The sequence below is a fragment of the Triticum dicoccoides genome, chromosome 7A, assembly GCF_002162155.2.
Source record: "Triticum dicoccoides isolate Atlit2015 ecotype Zavitan chromosome 7A, WEW_v2.0, whole genome shotgun sequence".
NCBI lineage: Eukaryota > Viridiplantae > Streptophyta > Magnoliopsida > Poales > Poaceae > Triticum > Triticum dicoccoides.
Window position 1 is genome coordinate 731466724 of NC_041392.1, and position 19665 is coordinate 731486388.

At 46.4% G+C, this 19665-nt stretch overlaps 1 protein-coding gene across 1 annotated transcript; it reads left to right on the forward strand.

Moving 5' to 3' along the window:
* The first annotated feature begins 2967 nt into the window (after window positions 1-2967).
* LOC119328157 lies at window positions 2968-4192 on the forward strand. Its single transcript, XM_037601178.1, has one exon. The coding sequence runs from the start codon at window positions 3207-3209 to the stop codon at window positions 4044-4046; it is 840 nt and encodes a 279-aa protein (XP_037457075.1). The 5' UTR covers window positions 2968-3206; the 3' UTR covers window positions 4047-4192.
* Window positions 4193-19665: the final 15473 nt, after the last annotated feature.

The window sequence follows — 19665 nt, forward strand, 5'->3', positions numbered from 1 at the left end:
GCCAAGGTCCCTACTTGGTGATGGAGCTCAGCTGTTTATGCACCTACCCAGTTCACCATCAGTCTGAACTGATATGGAGAGGCGCGCAATATATTTCAACAATAGCGACGCCAACGGGTGCCCCTAAGCTCGTTGAAGACGTCGTTGTGGCTCCATCCTTGACTGAAGTCCAGGGAAACACCTGCTCAAGGTGTGCCTAGAACAAACAATGATGAGACATGGTGCATCGCAGCCCATCTTGAAGGCATGGAGTCAGCTCAGTTGATTGGGGTGGTGAATGCTTGATGTGGGTTTGACAGTGGTGGTCGTGGTGCGGCCGGTTTAGGGTTGATGATGGTTGTTCTATGGTGTTAGTTGGGGTTCAACGACGGTATGTTTCCCTTTCATAGTAGTGTCCCGCGCATGTTCTTGCATGCCAAAGACCCTCCCATGGATGCACATGTGTTGTGGCGAGTTTCATGATCCTGTTGATGTCTCGGCTCATCTTTGCTCATTGATGCTGCAAGATGCCTCCCCATCTGTTTCCCTTCATATGTTTCCGGTTCTACCCTGTTTTTTTGTTTCTCTGCTTAGTGGTGCTTGTAAGAACTTGATTAGTACTCCCTCTGTAAACTATATAAGAGTGTTTAGGTCACTACTTTAGTATTCTAAACACTCTTATATTAGTTTACGGAGGAAGTAATGATTTACTGGCAATCTAAGCTAGTCTCCCATTCATGGTTCCCATCTTATAACGAGCACCTCACAGAGAACAAGAGTCAGGTATAGCACAGAAATGGTTTTGAGTAGGACAAAACAGTATCGAGCACCGAGTACGCGGCGGGAGATGCGTACGTCCAGCTCGAGGTACGTACAGGTCCGTACAAAAAGCGACATGCCGGCGCCCCGCCCGCCGCGCGCGCACCAGCTGTCTGCGCCGGCCGGCGCCGCGGTCCACAGCGCGGCCGGCCGCCGTGGATCGTGTCGGGCGCTGGCCGTTCGTGTCCGGAAGCGACGACGACAGCGCGCATACACGCTCATACGGGCATGCCATGATTGCCATCGCTGTTGGATCCAGATCCATGCGTGGTGACGTGCGTGCTGGCGACCGAAGCCCAAAGGAACCTAACTGTCGTGCAAGTGCAGGTTAACGTACTGGGGTGTGCATGTCGTTGCCGACGCCGGCCGGGGTCGGCGGGCATGCCATGCCATGTCTCCATGCCTCGTGCATGGCCGGTGCCCGGTCGGCCCTCGTGATTGATTCTCATCTACTACATGTGTTAACATAATACCCATGATGATGCCCGATCGGCCGTCGACCCGAGCCGACCACCGGACAGTTGCTTGCTCGCGCCGGTAATACTGGCCGTTGCAAATTGCAGACATGGGTACATGCATATTCCTGTGCTGCACCGTGCCAACGCCGGTCGACCACACGGCCGGAGAGAATCGTGCCCTGCCCTCCCTCACGTCACGTGGAGCTCGATTTGCTACCTTGCATGCGTTTCCTCGCCGATCGTGTAAACATATTTGCCCACAATTCAAATATGTACTGAGCTAGTTCCATTTCATTTCGTTTGGCTCATTGATCGACAGTTCCAGGACCGTGATCATGCATGTGCTTGCATGCATGGCGCGCGGCATGCATGACGTATGAGACATTGATCGAGACGATCGATGCATGCCATGGTGGTGCATGGTTACAAAATAGTGCTAGCTGGCTCCATTGTGATCTTAAGCTCAGTGTGTCGACATGATTAGCTGTGCTGCAGGTAGAACCGCCAATATAAACAGACCCTAGCTCCGCTTAATATACCTGCTCTTGGCCTCGCCGTGTACACGTTAGAATCTTTCTCCTCGAGATCCGAGCTGCCGGCCGGCTTGGTTGATTAGTGTGTGAGACCATAAGTAATTACTAGTTCGTGCTAGGTTATTTTTAGGTTAAGTAGCTAGCTAACCGACGATGTGAGCTAAGCGAGGCACTGGGTGCCTTTCGTCTAGCAAAGAAATGGGAGACAGGAGTATCGATAGGATCGCGAAGACGCGTGCAGGCGGTGATTTTCCTATCAAACTATGCGTGCGCCAGATCATGAGATCAGATCGGCGGTCTAGGCATGCATTTTTCTACTAGTATATGCCCATCGGCCTGACACTTTCGTCGTTTTTTGCTCGGTTAAGGGAGCTCATAATGGAGCGTTATCAGTAAATTAAGTACACTTGTCAGTGTAGTAGTAGTACGTATGAAAAAATTAATACGATTGTCACTGTGTTCAGGTGTGCGCAGAGAGACAGGCTTCGTTCATCGTGCTGTCGGTGATGCACGGCTCCTTTCCTTTCCTTTGTGAAGCGATCGAAAACGGTGCATGATGGACGTGGGAGATTAATTCGTCGTACAAGCACAGAAGCAATAAGCTGGTACTGTGCTGGAGTGATCTAAGCCGTCGTTGGATCGTATGGGTGGTGAGATTGACAACGCATGGCGTGTACACCGGCTCGGGCCGGCGGCGTGAACAGGACGGGGGACACCGGGGCAGGCAGGGAGGGGGACAGGCCGGCGCCGCTCGTGGGGTGGCCACTAGGGCAGCACACCCTTTGGCTCCATCGCACGGGTGCCACCCGGACGGCCACGGCAACGGCAACCGGCCGTCCTGCACGAGGAAAGGGAACCGGGTCACATGGCGACCAAGCGGAGCCGACCACATGGACGGACGCGCTCCAGTCCGATCGGGACACCGCAACGCCGGCGGCGCTTCCACCCCCGGATCGGCCGGGGGGGCGCATCCACGCGTATGGCCAGCGGCACGGCCACACCTACCCCTCGGCGCCCCGGGGAGTCGTGGCGCGCCACGGTGACCACAGCGCGTCCCCGCCGCATGTGAGGTGAGGCGACCTCGCCGCTGCACTGGAGCACGCGCTGCAGGTGGATCGAGCTACAGGTCCACGCGTCCCCGCGCGCTCCCCGCGGATCCTGTCCCCCTCCCGCCACCAACCGCCCAAACGTGCACATGCACAGAGCCGCAGACGCGCCGCGATGGCATCGGCGCACGCGCTCTCCCCAGTCCCCACCCACCGTGTCGCTCGCCCCATGGCCGGCGCCGCTCTCCCGCTTTATATACCCGACGCCACCACGTCCCTCTCATCATTCATCACAGCGAGCAAGCGCAAGCAGCAGCAGCAAGTCAACCGTCTAGGCTCCTCCAGCTAGCTCGCTCCGGCAGCGGCAAGCAATGGCGCCCAGCTTCGGCCGCTCCATCTCCTTCCCGCTCAGCCCGGCGCGCGCCTCCAGGGCCCGCGCCGCGGCCTACCACGTCCGCTCCGTCTCCCTCCCCTGCCACTCCCACCCGCTCCTCTCCCACCTCGCCACCCACATCTCCGCCGTCCGCGCCTGGATCGCCGCCCCCAGCGCGCCCTCCACGGGCCTCGCCCGCCTCGACGCGCTCCACGCCGCGCTCGCCGAGCTCCTGCTCCTCCCCGAGGCCCGCGCCGCGTTAGAGAGCGGGTCCAACACCGCCGACTGCCTCCTCGACGGCTTCCTGAACCTCGCCGACGCCCACGGCGCGTTCCAGGAGTCGCTCCTCGAGCTCCGCGCCCACGCCGCCGAGGCGCAGGCCGCGCTCCGGCGCCGCGACGACAACAGGCTGTCATCCGCAGTCCGGTCCCTCCGCCGCGCCGAGAAGGAGCTGGCCCGCCTGGCCGCCTCCGTGCGCGTGGTGGCCAAGTTCCCCACGCCGTCCGCGTCCACCAGCGCCGCGGAGGTGGAGGTGTCCGGGGTGCTCGCCGAGGCCGTGGCCACCGCCGCGTGCGCGTCTGCCGCCGTGTTCTCCTCCGTCGAGGCCGTGTCCGCCGCCGCCACCTCCAAGAAGACCACCGCGGCGTCCTCGCTCAGGGCCCTCGTCATGCGGGCCAAGGCCGCCTCCGAGGAGGACAAGGAGGTGGCCGCCCTGGAGAGGCTGGAGGAGGTCGAGGCGTGCGCCGCCGACATCGAGACCGGCAGCGACAAGGTGTTCCGGAGCATCCTGCACACCAGGGTCGCGCTCCTCAACATCCAGACCCAGACCTACTGCTGATCCAACTCAATGCCCTAGCTAGTGTAGTAGCGTAGTCTAGTCTTTTTTTGGAGGATCATTCTGATCCTGTCCAAACCCTCAAGTGTACATACACCAATCGATCAACGGATTAATGCAAAGCAAAGCAAAGGCTTTTGTTCCATTTCCATAGCAGACTGCTGGTGTCTCTTTACTCTCGCAAATCGTATATTTCGCTCGCGCATGGAAGATGGAACACAAACACACGATGAACTATCATACAAGTGTAAATCGTAATCGTATCAGGTGATTACCACTGTCGTCTCTTCAATCTTCACCCACATGAGAGTTCACTCACGGAAAGTGAAAATCAACTCCCAAGTGTGTGTGTGTTTGCAAACAACCTCGATGTGTCTGTGATCTGTCCCGTGATTAGCGCATGAGGGCCATTAGGTTCCGCCGCTGCCCTCCTCAAAACTGCTTGCGATCAGATTTGATGGCGACCCAGGTGCTGCAACAGGGCGCGCTGCACTCACCAATTCTCCACACTCCAATCAAAAGGTGAACACTATCCAGTAACCTGTCTTTTTTTTTTCTTTTCTTGCGTGGAGTAATCTATTTCAATTACTGTATAATAATCTCTCTCCGTTCTCTCATGTCAAATTTATACAACAGATTCTAGTTTTGAGATTTGTATCTCGACAGTTAATTATGAAGAGAAATCACGAGACACTGTAAACATCAATTCAGGCTTTTCAATCCTTGGACGTCCCGTCTATCTTCTGCGTGGCAGTCTTTTTAGGGCATACATAAATTTATTGACTATGTCGATAAATCGGTGCTTGTAGTTCGCTTTTGGTTTTCCTTAATGGAAATCGTTCCCCCTTCTTTGTTAAAAATATGGCTGTAGAACTATAGTCTTCATAATTTTTTCATTGGGTCACAAGACAGATGTTGTTACATTAGATATTCATATTATATTAAGATTTATCACATTTCTACATTATTTCGCTTATCCGATCATTGCTTCTTGGTCCCCCGGTCATTGGATTTTTGGCCCCCCTATACTCAAATTTCTGGACCCGCCCCTGAAAGGCACTAGCCGATGGCATGCTAACATGGGATGACCCTATTAGCATTGATCTCAAAATTTTCCTTTTAGAGAGGTATTACTAGATCGATTGAGTTTGTTGATTATTTTTATTTTGTTTTCTTCTTTCTTTTATTATTTCACTTTGTATTTTTCTATTATTTTTCCTATTTTTAAATAAACCAATTAAAAATTAGAGTAAAATGATTGTTCATGCGTGTAAACGAAAAAAAAAACAGTTGGAGGAATGGATGTTGTTGTGTCCTCGTCCCAGTGCTTAGGTGCTCCACATCCCAGCTCCCGCTTCGTAGGAGCACGCTGGGCTTCTAGCATCGTCGGCACGAGGTTGCCTCGACATTATCGACGAGCAGCTCGTGGCGGGTGAGGTCCAGGTGGAGGAGGAAGCATAGCATGTCACTTTGGAGACCTCCATGGCCATAAACTCAACGTTGTCAACAACCCAACGCGCGACAGCGGCAATGGTACCAAGCGGAAAGTGATGTGACAGGTGCGGCGACACGGGCGAGAACCACGTCAAGTACTCTGTCGTCGTTGGTGTGCTGGGCGGACGCATACCATGTGCTCGAGAAAATTGGCGCGTTTCTGGGTTTTATTGGCATTTTTGGGTTTTGACCAAGTGGCTCTGGTTCTTAAACACAGGGGAATAAATGTCAACCACAAAAAGACTTTTCTTGTAAGAAAATGTTCATTATATATTGAAAAAATGTCATCGTTATTTTAAAAAACTTCATCATTTATTTTTAAAAGTTCAACATATATTTAGAAAAATTATCATGTACATCAAATTATATTAAAAAAAATTCCGTATCTATTGGAAAAAAATTCGTCATATATTTTAAAAAGCTGACCGTACATAATAAAAATTAAATTTGTATAAAAAGGTGTTCATAGTGATTTTAAAAAAGTTTTCTATTTTAAAAAAGTTTACTACATACAGAAAAAACGGTATGTGTGTATTAAAAACTAGTTTAGCCTACATTAAAAGCTAAGTTTGTATTAAAAAATCATAGTGTACAAAATAAAAGTTCATACATTAAAATATTGTACTGCAGTTTCAGAATTGATATAGGTTCAGAATTGAGTGGCAGAGATCAGTGTACTATAGTTTTTTCATATATGTTCATAATTCAGTGGTCGAATTTACTGAAATGCAGTGATGTTGTAAACATTTTTCAGTAAAGGCAATGTTGAGGATATCGCTTATCGTTGTCGTCTCGGTCAGCTGGGGATTAGAGATTAATCGGAAATCGGCTGATTAATCAATTTTATCGGCCGACTATTTATCGGTCATTTTCTGCAAATCTTAGGTTTCCAACACGAAAATATCTTATATTCAACACCAAAAACATTGCATAGAAGTGTTACCTTGATTCCTAGCATTTGAATCCTCGTACAATGAAAAAATAAAAATAGGAAAATAGTACATACTGCATAACCAGGTCCACAAAACACAAATAAACATAGTTTCTGCAAAAATAGTGCTAGGAATAGGCCCAATTTATTGATAGATTCCCTATAAATCGCTTGTCAGAGCGATAAATCGGCCCAAACGATAAACAATGAAGATAAGGCATAATCTTATCGGCCACCCCCCAAGTAGCGATAAATCGGATGATTTCTTGAACAACAATTGTGTACTTCTACTTGCAGGAGAATATTCCAATTTCTTTACAGCGGTCTTTGAACAAAATGGCATATTTTGTGGGCTGGATGATAGAAGGACATTTTGGGAAGCACTCAAGAGGAGTATGACAATTGTGATGCCAACACGTGGTCTAGGGATGTGATTAATTTCATATTGCAACATTTGGGATATGACATTACTAGTCCCGAGCTACAAGTGTACTGATTATTGCCTGGGAAGGACATCCTAGATGGCGTGGTTTGTTTATACAATAGGTAAATTGCAGTACTGTGCTTTCTATTGATTTGCGTTGTATTGTGTTGTCATTTAATCATTTATTTGCAATGCATTGCAGCTACATATTGGAAGCAAGGGAGTTCCCTGTGATTTCAATGATGGAATGTATAAAGGGTAAGATTACTGCTAGACATGAGAGCAAGCAGAGAGAGGCAGTAAACAAATGGACTTGTAGGATATGCCCAAAGAGAAAGAAGAAATTATAGGAGATAGTGTTGTATGCAAATTGTTTTCCTAGTCACTCTCGTTTGGGAGTATATTTTGTGATATCAAGAAACTTTACATACCTTGTGGATATTCCAGCAAGGACCTGTGATATCAACCACACATCATCGCCCCAAGCATAGCAGCCCACAAGACAGTTCATGGTAAGCGATACCTGAGGAGAAGGCACAATTTCTTATCAAGGATAGGATCACTATGCTCTGCCGCGGAGCGATCCCACCACCCAAGCCGAAAGCATTGGACCAAAGAGATCCTCCTAGAAAAGCTCAGCACGTTCTGCGGATGCTGCATCTTCTCTTTACCGTTTCTGCGGATGCTATGCTCTGCCGTGGACGCCATGTCAATAAATGCAAGACCCACATTTCATATTCATTAACAAAATGACCTAAGCCACAAATCAACGTTTTTTAGATTAGACTGAGAATCACTTATTTTGTCCCAAATTTGTAAACCGGTGTTTTCTGCTAAAGAAGGCATCAATGTGGTGGTTTTCTGTAAATCATACCAACTATTTGATCTGCTCATTGTAAAAAAAAAGTGTGATCGTGTGCTCACTTTAGAAACAGGAAAGGATAATAATCAATGATGCTATGATAAAATAGCGCGACCCCTGAAATACATTATTAGCGTGCTATTTCGTGCTATAGCATGCTATTAGCGATACACTGTACATGGATTTATTTAGCAAGCCTTTGCCCAGAACGCTATAGAACGCTATAGCGTTCTATTAGGGACACTATATCGTGATATTTTTTCACTGATAATAATACTGGGTGAGCTGGGTTAGCTCTCGCCACTATTATGCAATAGGTTATCAAATGCCCTGGAAGTATCCAAGTATATTGTTTTTGTGGTGGAAGCATACAAGTCTTGCATCCAAGAAAAAATGATTATAAAATGCAATCAAGCATGCATATGGAAGGATAGAAGATAACAAAATATAGAAGGATGGGAAAAAGTGCGCGGTATTAGAGAGGCTAGCAATGGTGGAAGGATGGGAAAAAGTGCATATAATCCATGGACTCAATATTAGTCATAAAGAACTCATATACTTATTGCAAAAATCTAGAAGTTATCAAAGCAAAGTATTACGCGCATGCTCCTAGGAGGATAGATTGGTAGGAAAATACCATCGCTCATCCCCGACCGCCACTCATAAGGAAGACAATCAATAAATAAATTATGCTCCGACCGAAGGAAATATGCCCTAGAGGCAATAATAAAGTTATTATTTATTTCCTTATTTCATGATAAATATTTATTATTCATGCTAGAATTGTATTAACCGGAAACATAATACATGTGTGAATACATAGACAAACAGAGTGTCACTAGTATGCCTCTACTTGACTAGCTCGTTAATCAAAGATGGTTATGTTTCCTAACCATGGACAAAGAGTTGTTATTTGATTAACGGGATCACATCATTAGATGAATGATCTGATTGACATGACCCATTCCGTTAGCTTAGCACTTGATCGTTTAGTATGTTGCTATTGCTTTCTTCATGACTTATACATGTTCCTATGACTATGAGATTATGCAACTCCCGTTTGCCAGAGGAACACTTTGTGTGCTACCAAACGTCACAACGTAACTGGGTGATTATAAAGGAGCTCTACAGGTGTCTCCAAAGGTACATGTTGGGTTGGCGTATTTCGAGATTAGGATTTGTCACTCCGAATGTCGGAGAGGTATCTCTGGGCCCTCTCGGTAATGCACATCACTTAAGCCTTGCAAGCATTGCAACTAATGAGTTAGTTGCGAGATGATGTATTACAGAACGAGTAAAGAGACTTGCCGGTAACGAGATTGAACTAGGTATTGAGATATCGACGATCGAATCTCGGGCAAGTAACATACCGATGACAAAGGGAACAACGTATGTTGTTATGCGGTCTGACCGATAAAGATCTTCGTAGAATATGTAGGAGCCAATATGAGCATCCAGGTTCCGCTATTGGTTATTGACCGGAGACGTGTCTCGGTCATGTCTACATTGTTCTCGAAACGTAGGGTCCGCATGCTTAAGGTTTCGATGACAGTTATATTATGAGTTTATGAGTTTTGATGTACCGAATGAGTTCGGAGTCCTGGATGAGATCGTGGACATGACGAGGAGTCTCGAAATGGTCGAGACGTAAAGATCGATATATTGGACGACTATATTCGGACTTCGGAAAGGTTCCGAGTGAATCGGGTATATTTCGGAGTACCGGAGAGTTACGGGAATTCGCCGGGAAAAGTATTGGGCCTTATTGGGCCATACGGGAAAGAGAGAGGCGCTGCCTAGGGCAGGCCGCGCGCCCCCCCAAGGCCTAGTCCGAATTGGACTAAGGGGAGGGGCCGCGCCCCCTCCTTTTTTTCCCTTCTCCCTTCCCTTTCCTTGTCTCCTACTCCTAATACTTGGAAGGACTCCTAGTTGGACTAGGAAAAGGGGGAATCCTACTCCCGGTGGGAGTAGGAATCCCCTAGGGCGCGCCATAGAGAGGGCCGGCCGTCCCCTCCTCCACTCCTTTATATACGGGGGCAGGGGGCACCCCATGGACACACAAGTTGATCTTCGTGATCGTTCCTTAGCCATGTGCGGTGCCCTCCTCCACCATATTTCACCTCGTTCATATTGTTGCAGTGCTTAGGCGAAGCCCTGCGACGGTAGAACATCAAGATCGTCACCATGCCGTCATGCTGACGGAACTCCCCCCCGACGCTTTGCTGGATCGGAGCCCGGGGATTGTCATCGAGCTGAACGTGTGCCAAGAACTTGGAGGTGCCGGAGTAACGGTGCTTGGATCGGTCGGATTGGGAAGACGTACGACTACTTCTCTACGTTGCGTCAACGCTTCCGCTTCGGTCTACGAGGGTACGTAGATAACACTCTCCCATCTCGTTGCTATGCATCACCATGATCTTGCGTGTGCATAGGAATTTTTTTGAAATTACTACGTTCCCCAACAGTGGCATCCGAGCCTAGGTTTTTATTGTTTGATGTTATATGCACGAGTAGAACACAAGTGAGTTGTGGGCGATATAAGTCATACTGCTTACCAGCATGTCGTACTTTGGTTCGGCGGTATTGTTGGATGAAGCGGCCCGGACCGACATTACGCGTACGCTTACGCGAGACTGGTTCTACCGCCATGCTTTGCACACAGGTGGCTGGCGGATGTCAGTTTCTCCAACTTTAGTTGAACCGAGTGTGGCTACGCCCGGTCCTTGCGAAGGTTAAAACATCACCAACTTGACAAACTATCGTTGTGGTTTTGATGCGTAGGTAAGATTGGTTCTTGCTTAAGTCCGTAGCAGCCACGTAAAACTTGCAACAACAAAGTAGAGGACGTCTAACTTGTTTTTGCAGGACATGTTGTGATGTGATATGGTCAAGACATGATGCTAAATTTTATTGTATGAGATGATCATGTTTTGTAACCGTGTTATCGGCAACTGGCAGGAGCCATATGGTTGTCGCTTTATTATATGCAATGCAATCGCGCTGTAATGCTTTACTTTAGCACTAAGCGGTAGCGATAGTCGTGGAAGCATAAGATTGGCGAGACGACAATGATGCTACGATGGAGATCAAGGTGTCGCGCCGGTGACAATGGTGATCATGACGGTGCTTCGGAGATGGAGATCACAAGCACAAGATGATGATGGCCATATCATATCACTTATATTGATTGCATGTGATGTTTATCTTTTATGCATCTTATCTTGCTTTGATTGACGGTAGCATTATAAGATGATCTCTCACTAAATTATCAAGAAGTGTTCTCCCTGAGTATGCACCGTTGCGAAAGTTCTTCGTGCTGAGACACCACATGATGATCGGGTGTGATAGGCTCTACGTTCAAATACAACGGGTGCAAAACAGTTGCACACGCGGAATACTCAGGTTATACTTGACGAGCCAAGCATATACAAATATGGCCTCGGAACACGGAGACCGAAAGGTCGAGCGTGAATCATATAGTAGATATGATCAACATAGTGATGTTCACCAATGAAACTACTCCATCTCATGTGATGATCGGATATGGTTTAGTTGATTTGGATCACGTGATCACTTAGAGGATTAGAGGGATGTCTATCTAAGTGGGAGTTCTTAAGTAATATGATTAATTGAACTTTAATTTATCATGAACTTAGTCCTGGTAGTATTAGCATATCTATGTTGTAGATCAATAGCTCGCGTTGTTGCTTCCCTGTGTTTATTTTGATATGTTCCTAGAGAAAATTGTGTTGAAAAATGTTAGTAGCAATGATGCGGATTGGATCCGTGATCTGAGGTTTATCCTCATTGCTGTACAGAAGAATTATGTCCTTAATGCACCGCTTAGAGAGGCTAGCAATGGTGGAAGGATGGGAAAAAGTGCATATAATCCATGGACTCAATATTAGTCATAAAGAACTCATATACTTAGTGCAAAAATCTAGAAGTTATCAAAGCAAAGTATTACGCGCATGCTCCTAGGGGGATAGATTGGTAGGAAAATACCATCGCTCATCCCCGACCGCCACTCATAAGGAAGACAATCAATAAATAAATTATGCTCCGACCGAAGGAAATATGCCCTAGAGGCAATAATAAAGTTATTATTTATTTCCTTATTTCATGATAAATATTTATTATTCATGCTAGAATTGTATTAACCGGAAACATAATACATGTGTGAATACATAGACAAACAGAGTGTCACTAGTATGCCTCTACTTGACTAGCTCGTTAATCAAAGATGGTTATGTTTCCTAACCATGGACAAAGAGTTGTTATTTGATTAACGGGATCACATCATTAGATGAATGATCTGATTGACATGACCCATTCCGTTAGCTTAGCACTTGATCGTTTAGTATGTTGCTATTGCTTTCTTCATGACTTATACATGTTCCTATGACTACGAGATTATGCAACTCCCGTTTGCCAGAGGAACACTTTGTGTGCTACCAAACGTCACAACGTAACTGGGTGATTATAAAGGAGCTCTACAGGTGTCTCCAAAGGTACATGTTGGGTTGGCGTATTTCGAGATTAGGATTTGTCACTCCGAATGTCGGAGAGGTATCTCTGGGCCCTCTCGGTAATGCACATCACTTAAGCCTTGCAAGCATTGCAACTAATGAGTTAGTTGCGAGATGATGTATTACAGAACGAGTAAAGAGACTTGCCGGTAACGAGATTGAACTAGGTATTGAGATATCGACGATCGAATCTCGGGCAAGTAACATACCGATGACAAAGGGAACAACATATGTTGTTATGCGGTCTGACCGATAAAGATCTTCGTAGAATATGTAGGAGCCAATATGAGCATCCAGGTTCCGCTATTGGTTATTGACCGGAGACGTGTCTCGGTCATGTCTACATTGTTCTCGAAACGTAGGGTCCGCATGCTTAAGGTTTCGATGACAGTTATATTATGAGTTTATGAGTTTTGATGTACCGAATGAGTTCGGAGTCCTGGATGAGATCGTGGACATGACGAGGAGTCTCGAAATGGTCGAGACGTAAAGATCGATATATTGGACGACTATATTCGGACTTCGGAAAGGTTCCGAGTGAATCGGGTATATTTCGGAGTACCGGAGAGTTACGGGAATTCGCCGGGAAAAGTATTGGGCCTTATTGGGCCATACGGGAAAGAGAGAGGCGCTGCCTAGGGCAGGCCGCGCGCCCCCCCAAGGCCTAGTCCGAATTGGACTAAGGGGAGGGGCCGCGCCCCCTCCTTTTTTTCCCTTCTCCCTTCCCTTTCCTTGTCTCCTACTCCTAATACTTGGAAGGACTCCTAGTTGGACTAGGAAAAGGGGGAATCCTACTCCCGGTGGGAGTAGGAATCCCCTAGGGCGCGCCATAGAGAGGGCCGGCCGTCCCCTCCTCCACTCCTTTATATACGGGGGCAGGGGGCACCCCATGGACACACAAGTTGATCTTCGTGATCGTTCCTTAGCCATGTGCGGTGCCCCCCTCCACCATATTTCACCTCGTTCATATTGTTGCAGTGCTTAGGCGAAGCCCTGCGACGGTAGAACATCAAGATCGTCACCATGCCGTCATGCTGACGGAACTCCCCCCCGACGCTTTGCTGGATCGGAGCCCGGGGATTGTCATCGAGCTGAACGTGTGCCAAGAACTTGGAGGTGCCGGAGTAACGGTGCTTGGATCGGTCGGATTGGGAAGACGTACGACTACTTCTCTACGTTGCGTCAACGCTTCCGCTTCGGTCTACGAGGGTACGTAGATAACACTCTCCCATATCGTTGCTATGCATCACCATGATCTTGCGTGTGCATAGGAATTTTTTTGAAATTACTACGTTCCCCAACAGTGGCATCCGAGCCTAGGTTTTTATTGTTTGATGTTATATGCACGAGTAGAACACAAGTGAGTTGTGGGCGATATAAGTCATACTGCTTACCAGCATGTCATACTTTGGTTCGGCGGTATTGTTGGATGAAGCGGCCCGGACCGACATTACGCGTACGCTTACGCGAGACTGGTTCTACCGCCATGCTTTGCACACAGGTGGCTGGCAGATGTCAGTTTCTCCAACTTTAGTTGAACCGAGTGTGGCTACGCCCGGTCCTTGCGAAGGTTAAAACATCACCAACTTGACAAACTATCGTTGTGGTTTTGATGCGTAGGTAAGATTGGTTCTTGCTTAAGCCCGTAGCAGCCACGTAAAACTTGCAACAACAAAGTAGAGGACGTCTAACTTGTTTTTGCAGGACATGTTGTGATGTGATATGGTCAAGACATGATGCTAAATTTTATTGTATGAGATGATCATGTTTTGTAACCGTGTTATCGGCAACTGGCAGGAGCCATATGGTTGTCGCTTTATTATATGCAATGCAATCGCGCTGTAATGCTTTACTTTAGCACTAAGCGGTAGCGATAGTCGTGGAAGCATAAGATTGGCGAGACGACAATGATGCTACGATGGAGATCAAGGTGTCGCGCCGGTGACAATGGTGATCATGACGGTGCTTCGGAGATGGAGATCACAAGCACAAGATGATGATGGCCATATCATATCACTTATATTGATTGCATGTGATGTTTATCTTTTATGCATCTTATCTTGCTTTGATTGACGGTAGCATTATAAGATGATCTCTCACTAAATTATCAAGAAGTGTTCTCCCTGAGTATGCACCGTTGCGAAAGTTCTTCGTGCTGAGACACCACATGATGATCGGGTGTGATAGGCTCTACGTTCAAATACAACGGGTGCAAAACAGTTGCACACGCGGAATACTCAGGTTATACTTGACGAGCCAAGCATATACAAATATGGCCTCGGAACACGGAGACCGAAAGGTCGAGCGTGAATCATATAGTAGATATGATCAACATAGTGATGTTCACCAATGAAACTACTCCATCTCATGTGATGATCGGATATGGTTTAGTTGATTTGGATCACGTGATCACTTAGAGGATTAGAGGGATGTCTATCTAAGTGGGAGTTCTTAAGTAATATGATTAATTGAACTTTAATTTATCATGAACTTAGTCCTGGTAGTATTAGCATATCTATGTTGTAGATCAATAGCTCGCGTTGTTGCTTCCCTGTGTTTATTTTGATATGTTCCTAGAGAAAATTGTGTTGAAAAATGTTAGTAGCAATGATGCGGATTGGATCCGTGATCTGAGGTTTATCCTCATTGCTGTACAGAAGAATTATGTCCTTAATGCACCGCTTAGAGAGGCTAGCAATGGTGGAAGGATGGGAAAAAGTGCATATAATCCATGGACTCAATATTAGTCATAAAGAACTCATATACTTAGTGCAAAAATCTAGAAGTTATCAAAGCAAAGTATTACGCGCATGCTTAGGGGATAGATTGGTAGGAAAATACCATCGCTCATCCCCGACCGCCACTCATAAGGAAGACAATCAATAAATAAATTATGCTCCGACCGAAGGAAATATGCCCTAGAGGCAATAATAAAGTTATTATTTATTTCCTTATTTCATGATAAATATTTATTATTCATGCTAGAATTGTATTAACCGGAAACATAATACATGTGTGAATACATAGACAAACAGAGTGTCACTAGTATGCCTCTACTTGACTAGCTCGTTAATCAAAGATGGTTATATTTCCTAACCATGGACAAAGAGTTGTTATTTGATTAACGGGATCACATCATTAGATGAATGATCTGATTGACATGACCCATTCCGTTAGCTTAGCACTTGATCGTTTAGTATGTTGCTATTGCTTTCTTCATGACTTATACATGTTCCTATGACTATGAGATTATGCAACTCCCGTTTGCCAGAGGAACACTTTGTGTGCTACCAAACGTCACAACGTAACTGGGTGATTATAAAGGAGCTCTACAGGTGTCTCCAAAGGTACATGTTGGGTTGGCGTATTTCGAGATTAGGATTTGTCACTCCGAATGTCGGAGAGGTATCTCTGGGCCCTCTCGGTAATGCACATCACTTAAGCCTTGCAAGCATTGCAACTAATGAGTTAGTTGTGAGATGATGTATTACAGAACGAGTAAAGAGACTTGCCGGTAACGAGATTTAACTAGGTATTGAGATACCGACGATCGAATCTCGGGCAAGTAACATACCGATGACAAAGGGAACAACGTATGTTGTTATGCGGTCTGACCGATAAAGATCTTCGTAGAATATGTAGGAGCCAATATGAGCATCCAGGTTCCGCTATTGGTTATTGACCGGAGACGTGTCTCGGTCATGTCTACATTGTTCTCGAAACGTAGGGTCCGCATGCTTAAGGTTTCGATGAAAGTTATATTATGAGTTTATGAGTTTTGATGTACCGAAGGAGTTCGGAGTCCTGGATGAGATCGGGGACATGACGAGGAGTCTCGAAATGGTCGAGACGTAAAGATCGATATATTGGACGACTATATTCGGACTTCGGAAAGGTTCCGAGTGAATCGGGTATTTTTCGGAGTACCGGAGAGTTACGGGAATTCGCCGGGAAAAGTATTGGGCCTTATTGGGCCATACGGGAAAGAGAGAGGCGCTGCCTAGGGCAGGCCGCACGCCCCCCCCCAAGGCCTAGTCCGAATTGGACTAAGGGGAGGGGCCGCGCCCCCTCCTTTTTTTCCCTTCTCCCTTCCCTTTCCTTGTCTCCTACTCCTAATACTTGGAAGGACTCCTAGTTGGACTAGGAAAAGGAGGAATCCTACTCCCGGTGGGAGTAGGAATCCCCTAGGGCGCGCCATAGAGAGGGCCGGCCGTCCCCTCCTCCACTCCTTTATATACGGGGGCAGGGGGCACCCCATGGACACACAAGTTGATCTTCGTGATCGTTCCTTAGCCGTGTGCGGTGCCCCCCTCCACCATATTCCACCTCGTTCATATTGTTGCAGTGCTTAGGCGAAGCCCTGCGACGGTAGAACATCAAGATCGTCACCATGCCGTCATGCTGACGGAACTCCCCCCCCCCCGACGCTTTGCTGGATCGGAGCCCGGGGATCGTCATCGAGCTGAACGTGTGCCAAGAACTTGGAGGTGCCGGAGTAACGGTGCTTGGATCGGTCGGATTGGGAAGACGTACGACTACTTCCTCTACGTTGCGTCAACGCTTCCGCTTCGGTCTACGAGGCTACGTAGACAACACTCTCCCATCTCGTTGCTATGCATCACCATGATCTTGCGTGTGCATAGGAATTTTTTTGAAATTACTACGTTCCCCAACAGTGGCATCCGAGCCTAGGTTTTTATGGTTTGATGTTATATGCACGAGTAGAACACAAGTGAGTTGTGGGCGATATAAGTCATACTGCTTACCAGCATGTCATACTTTGGTTCGGCGGTATTGTTGGATAAAGCGGCCCGGACCGACATTACGCGTACGCTTACGCGAGACTGGTTCTACCGCCATGCTTTGCACACAGGTGGCTGGCGGGTGTCAGTTTCTCCAACTTTAGTTGAACCGAGTGTGGCTACGCCTGGTCCTTGCGAAGGTTAAAACATCACCAACTTGACAAACTATCGTTGTGGTTTTGATGCGTAGGTAAGATTGGTTCTTGCTTAAGCCCGTAGCAGCCACATAAAACTTGCAACAACAAAGTAGAGGACGCCTAACTTGTTTTTGCAGGACATGTTGTGATGTGATATTGTCAAGACATGATGCTAAATTTTATTGTATGAGATGATCATGTTTTGTAACCGTGTTATCGGCAACTGGCAGGAGCCATATGGTTGTCGCTTTATTGTATGCAATGCAATCGCGCTGTAATGCTTTACTTTAGCACTAAGCGGTAGCGATAGTCGTGGAAGCATAAGATTGGCGAGACGACAACGATACTACGATGGAGATCAAGGTGTCGCGCCGGTGACAATGGTGATCATGACGGTGCTTCGGAGATGGAGATCACAAGCACAAGATGATGATGGCCATATCATATCACTTATATTGATTGCATGTGATGTTTATCTTTTATGCATCTTATCTTGCTTTGATTGACGGTAGCATTATAAGATGATCTCTCACTAAATTATCAAGAAGTGTTCTCCCTGAGTATGCACCGTTGCGAAAGTTCTTCGTGCTGAGACACCACATGATGATCGGGTGTGATAGGCTCTACGTTCAAATACAACGGGTGCAAAACAGTTGCACACGCGGAATACTCAGGTTATACTTGACGAGCCAAGCATATACAAATATGGCCTCGGAACACGGAGATCGAAAGGTCGAGCGTGAATCATATAGTAGATATGATCAACATAGTGATGTTCACCAATGAAACTACTCCATCTCATGTGATGATCGGATATGGTTTAGTTGATTTGGATCACGTGATCACTTAGAGGATTAGAGGGATGTCTATCTAAGTGGGAGTTCTTAAGTAATATGATTAATTGAACTATAATTTATCATGAACTTAGTCCTGGTAGTATTAGCATATCTATGTTGTAGATCAATAGCTCGCGTTGTTGCTTCCCTGTGTTTATTTTGATATGTTCCTAGAGAAAATTGTGTTGAAAAATGTTAGTAGCAATGATGCGGATTGGATCCGTGATCTGAGGTTTATCCTCATTGCTGTACAGAAGAATTATGTCCTTAATGCACCGCTTAGAGAGGCTAGCAATGGTGGAAGGATGGGAAAAAGTGCATATAATCCATGGACTCAATATTAGTCATAAAGAACTCATATACTTATTGCAAAAATCTAGAAGTTATCAAAGTAAAGTATTACGCGCATGCTCCTAGGGGGATAGATTGGTAGGAAAATACCATCGCCCATCCCCGACCGCCACTCATAAGGAAGACAATCAATAAATAAATTATGCTCCGACCGAAGGAAATATGCCCTAGAGGCAATAATAAAGTTATTATTTATTTCCTTATTTCATGATAAATATTTATTATTCATGCTAGAATTGTATTAACCGGAAACATAATACATGTGTGAATACATAGACAAACAGAGTGTCACTAGTATGCCTCTACTTGACTAGCTCGTTAATCAAAGATGGTTATGTTTCCTAACCATGGACAAAGAGTTGTTATTTGATTAACGGGATCACATCATTAGATGAATGATCTGATTGACATGACCCATTCCGTTAGCTTAGCACTTGATCGTTTAGTATGTTGCTATTGCTTTCTTCATGACTTAAACATGTTCCTATGACTATGAGATTATGCAACTCCCGTTTGCCAGAGGAACACTTTGTGTGCTACCAAACGTCACAACGTAACTGGGTGATTATAAAGGAGCTCTACAGGTGTCTCCAAAGGTACATGTTGGGTTGGCGTATTTCGAGATTAGGATTTGTCACTCCGAATGTCGGAGAGGTATGTCTGGGCCCTCTCGGTAATGCACATCACTTAAGCCTTGCAAGCATTGCAACTAATGAGTTAGTTGCGAGATGATGTATTACAAAACGAGTAAAGAGACTTGCCGGTAACGAGATTGAACTAGGTATTGAGATACCGACGATCGAATCTCGGGCAAGTAACATACCGATGACAAAGGGAACAACGTATGTTGTTATGCGGTCTGACCGATAAAGTTCTTCGTAGAATATGTAGGAGCCAATATGAGCATCCAGGTTCCGCTATTGGTTATTGACCGGAGACGTGTCTCGGTCATGTCTACATTGTTCTCGGACCGTAGGGTCCGCATGCTTAAGGTTTCGATGACAGTTATATTATGAGTTTATGAGTTTTGATGTACTGAAGGAGTTCGGAGTCCCGGATGAGATCGGGGACATGACGAGGAGTCTCTAAATGGTCGAGACGTAAAGATCGATATATTGGACGACTATATTCGGACTTCGGAAAGGTTCCGAGTGAATCGGGTATTTTTCGGAGTACCGGAGAGTTACGGGAATTCGCCGGGAAAAGTATTGGGCCTTATTGGGCCATACGGGAAAGAGAGAGGCGCTGCCTAGGGC